Below are 3,826 nucleotides of genomic sequence, written 5' to 3' on the forward strand. Positions count from 1 at the left end.
GTTAACATGTATTACCGGCACGCGAAACCTTAAATTAAAGTGAATAAATGAAGACTCGGCACACCACTTCTGAAAGTTGCCTACCCCTGCTCTATTCTTTCTGCCTCTTAACCAGTCATGCCACTCTGTCCAGGGATCCTATCAGATCTCACAAGGATTGGGCTGTAGGAAGTGCTGATGGTGATTAACTAGATGCCACTCTTCCCTCTGAGTCAATACCCAACCAATACCACAGAGTGTCATTAGTGAGAGCTGCACTGTTTGAAGCACCATCTTTCGAATGAGATGTAAGCCTGAGGTCCTGACCACTTGACTTGCCCATGGAATTTTTGACAGTAGCAGGGAATATTAGCTCTTGGGTTTATCCGGTTGAGATAATTACTTCCTGCCAATCTTAATTCTCCCTACAATTTCAATTGCATAAATTACTCTACAGTCCTAGTCCTAAACAGTTATATAATGCTGCTGTGCAGTTAAAAAATCTTTTGTGTTCCACCCCAGAGGTGGATAGGTAAACTTGGGATAAAATGTACTAGCTGTGTGAGTGTGAGTTTACCCAACCTTCACCAGTAGTAAATATTCTACAGTCAGAACTGAGCTGACAATCCTGTTGCAGATGACTAAAGCAGAATAAAGTCTAGCTTGTCTAATGAAATGTGAATGAAAGCCTGTATCTTCTTCCTCTCTTTGCTTTTCCTGCAGTTATCATGTGATGTAAAATTGGATCCTCGCCCAGAATACCATCGGTGCATACTGACTTGGCATCACCAAGAACCACTGCCTTGGGCACAGAGTACAGGTTAGCCACTTACGTAGACTGACACACCCACAGACAGGCTCCCAAACATCCACCATACAAACAATCAAATACATACACATATTTACACACTTAAGCCTATAACTGCATGTTTGCCAACATATACATGCACACACACACACACCTGCACATACTTACATGCAAGTTCACTGATGCTGTAGAACACAGACTTGCTAGCCTACGCCAATTTTTACACAATTGCTTGCCTTCATGCTCCCTGACACACATTCATTTGCATACACACAGCCTGCCTATTTACACGTTCTTTTGCCTAAACATTCACTCACACTTGTTTGTGCTCACTCATAGACATGCACTTCCTCACATGCTCACTTCCACACTCATACATTTACTAAATACAAGTTGGGGCATGGATGGGAGCTGGGTGATTGAATTTAATGCCAAATAAACAGAGATGTTGCTAGCTGAATGGAAGAAACATCCAGTAGAGATAGCTGAGGGTGGTATCTATTCTCTCAATCAAGAGGATATGGCCACTTTTTACACCAGATTTGCAATCTGGGGGTGCTGTTCGATCCTCAGCTGCTCCTAGGTTTCTAGGTTGAAGCAGTACTTGAGTCGTTTTTCCATCGGCATGTGGCTAGTAGGTTGACCTTGCCTCTCTCTCAGATGGATGTAGATCATGCTGCAGCTACCCATGCTTTTGTCACCTCCAGATTGGTTTAAAACAATACATCCTACATGAAGCTTTCCTTGGAGACTACCTGGAGACTTGTTAGTACTGATTGTGTCTCACTGCTTACATAGGTAGATTTAGCACATGGAGCTCTACACCTCTGATTCCAAAGACTGAACAGGCACTTTTACAGGGGCAATTCAAGATGTTGATTTTTATCTGTAAAGCTTTACATGGTTTAGTTCCTGGTTATTTTATGCGCTACCTCTTTTCTCATGTTCCAGGCAGACAGTTGATACCAACTGGAATGCTCTCACTGTCAGTCCCTAGGTTTGAACACCAAGAAGCCAAAGGCAGGGTATTCTCTGTCGGGACTTTTGCCTCTGTATTTTGCTTCACAGTTGGTCCAGCAGAGCTGAAATTGTTCACTTTCACAACCTATTGCAAGTCTGAGGGTGTCAAGTGGGAGTTCTGAGTTCTTATGAGCGGATGAATTATGTAGATTGTGCTAGGTTTTTAGTTATTGTATGAAATGGATTAGACACACTTACAAATTGTAAGATAACTATGGTGTCAGTGGAAATTGGTGGGAAGGCAATCTGAAAACAGGAAGATTTGAGAATATCAGTGGAAAGGTGGGGTAGTAAGGGGAAGAAATGTGGGAGCTTGGATAGCAAGGAGGACAAGTGAGTGAATGGAAGTTTGGAGAACCTGGAAAAAGTTCTCTCTCCTGGGTACTCTGTAAGTATTTGCCATATGTCCGTTGAGTATCCAGACCCCATGCTCCATGACTAAATTAGCTCCATGATTCTCCTCCTAAGAATAGCCCTTTTTTCCATCTTCACGTATTGTGGTAGTAGTACTGTTAACCACAATCTTTCTCCCATTCTGCTCTAGGGAATCAGATGAGCAGTCGTCTGATGAGTATGCGTAGTGCCAATGGACTGTTGATGCTACCTCCAAAGACAGAGCAGTATGTGGAGCTTCACAAGGGCGAGGTGGTGGACGTCATGGTCATCGGAAGGCTATGATGTCACCAGCAAGAGTGAAGCTTTGATGCATGTCCACATATCATTGACTGTATCCTGTAATATGCAACGGCACAGCTAGTTTTTCTGAATTGGATAAAGTTGATCAGTATAGTCAACATCTTGAACTATATTTCAAATGGAATTTAAATAAATACCTTTTAAAAAAACTTTAAAAAAACAAATCTTAACAAAGAAATTTATTCTGATTATATCAAAGCAACTTTTTCCTTTCTTGCAATTGCTTTGTGTGTTCAATGCTAGTTCTGATAGCAGTAGCTTTTAGTAGACAGCAGTAGGTGCCTGCAGAACTTGTGTTTTTTCTCATCTTTAAGATACAACTACTTATGCTCTTAAAACAAGGCTGTCTGCTTATTTATACTAGTGTAGACAACACTTGGATTTCCCTTATTAGTATGCTTCATAACTGCTTCACAGAGAGCTTCTGCTTGTTCTTTATCTTGTATCTCGTGTTGATGTGCACAGTGCCAAAAGCAGAGTGGCTGCACTGGGAACCCGATCAAGCCCCGAGGTTTCCCCCCTCGCTGCGCGTTCAGGGATATCTCTCGGCCCAGCAGCCACCTGGCTCAGTACTCTTGGGCAGTAACTGGATACCTTTTATTTGAACAAACAAAAAAAATTGCTTCCTTAAGTGCTGACAGCCTTTTTAACCAATACATTTAAAGATGTACAGAACTAAAAACTAAAAAAAAAAAAAAATCAAAGACTGATCTTGTACAGATATTAATGTTACCAGCATTCATGTGGAAATCAAATGAGCAAAGAAATAAAACTAATGTTAAACAACTCTGTACCATAACATTTTCTGTAATGATATTGAAACTTAAATGAATAAAAAAAATTCCTTGATCATTATTTAAAATTTCACCGTTTTAGCCTTGTTGTTTGAAAATAGGGAATAATGTTTCTTTCAGTTTTTGGGGGGAATGGCTGGGATAAAAGGAATTGTCTAGGATGATATAATGAGTGAACTGAAATTAGACCAAAAGGATATTTAGACTGTTCTAAGTATAAGATCTGTGGAATAGTCTCCCAGTTGAAGAGGTGGAAGAACCCATGACTGGGTAATTTAAAACTAAACTAGAAAAGGCACTGAAGAATATGCTGTGCTTTCGTTGAATTGCATGACAATTCTGCACTAACCCCTGATATGTACTAGAGGTGGCCTAGTACTACAGGTCCTTTCTCTCCTCTTCATGAATCTTTGGTTAATACCTTGTCCATTCACAACTTGCCCAAATTATGTGCTCTGGGGTTCCATGTATAGCTGCAGAGTCCATAAATTACATCCCTTTAGAACAGTGGTTCCCAAACTGGGGTTCA

At 40.8% G+C, this 3,826-nt stretch overlaps 1 protein-coding gene across 12 annotated transcripts in view; it reads left to right on the plus strand.

Annotated features, from left to right (window-relative positions):
• Positions 1-3,365, plus strand: part of GPHN (gephyrin) — a 662,403-nt gene extending 659,038 nt beyond the window's left edge. For all 12 annotated transcript variants that reach the window (XM_026651346.1, XM_026651349.1, XM_026651348.1 and 9 more), the window contains 2 exons: positions 703-799; positions 2,352-3,365. In XM_026651346.1, coding sequence (XP_026507131.1) covers positions 703-799; positions 2,352-2,485 — 231 coding nt within the window. In that variant the 3' untranslated portion in view covers positions 2,486-3,365. The remainder of the gene's footprint in view (positions 1-702; positions 800-2,351) is intronic.
• Positions 3,366-3,826: the final 461 nt, after the last annotated feature.

Source organism: Terrapene carolina, unplaced genomic scaffold, assembly GCF_002925995.2.
Source record: "Terrapene carolina triunguis isolate 2854851 unplaced genomic scaffold, T_m_triunguis-2.0 Scaffold96, whole genome shotgun sequence".
In the NCBI taxonomy this organism is placed as follows: Eukaryota; Metazoa; Chordata; order Testudines; family Emydidae; genus Terrapene; species Terrapene triunguis.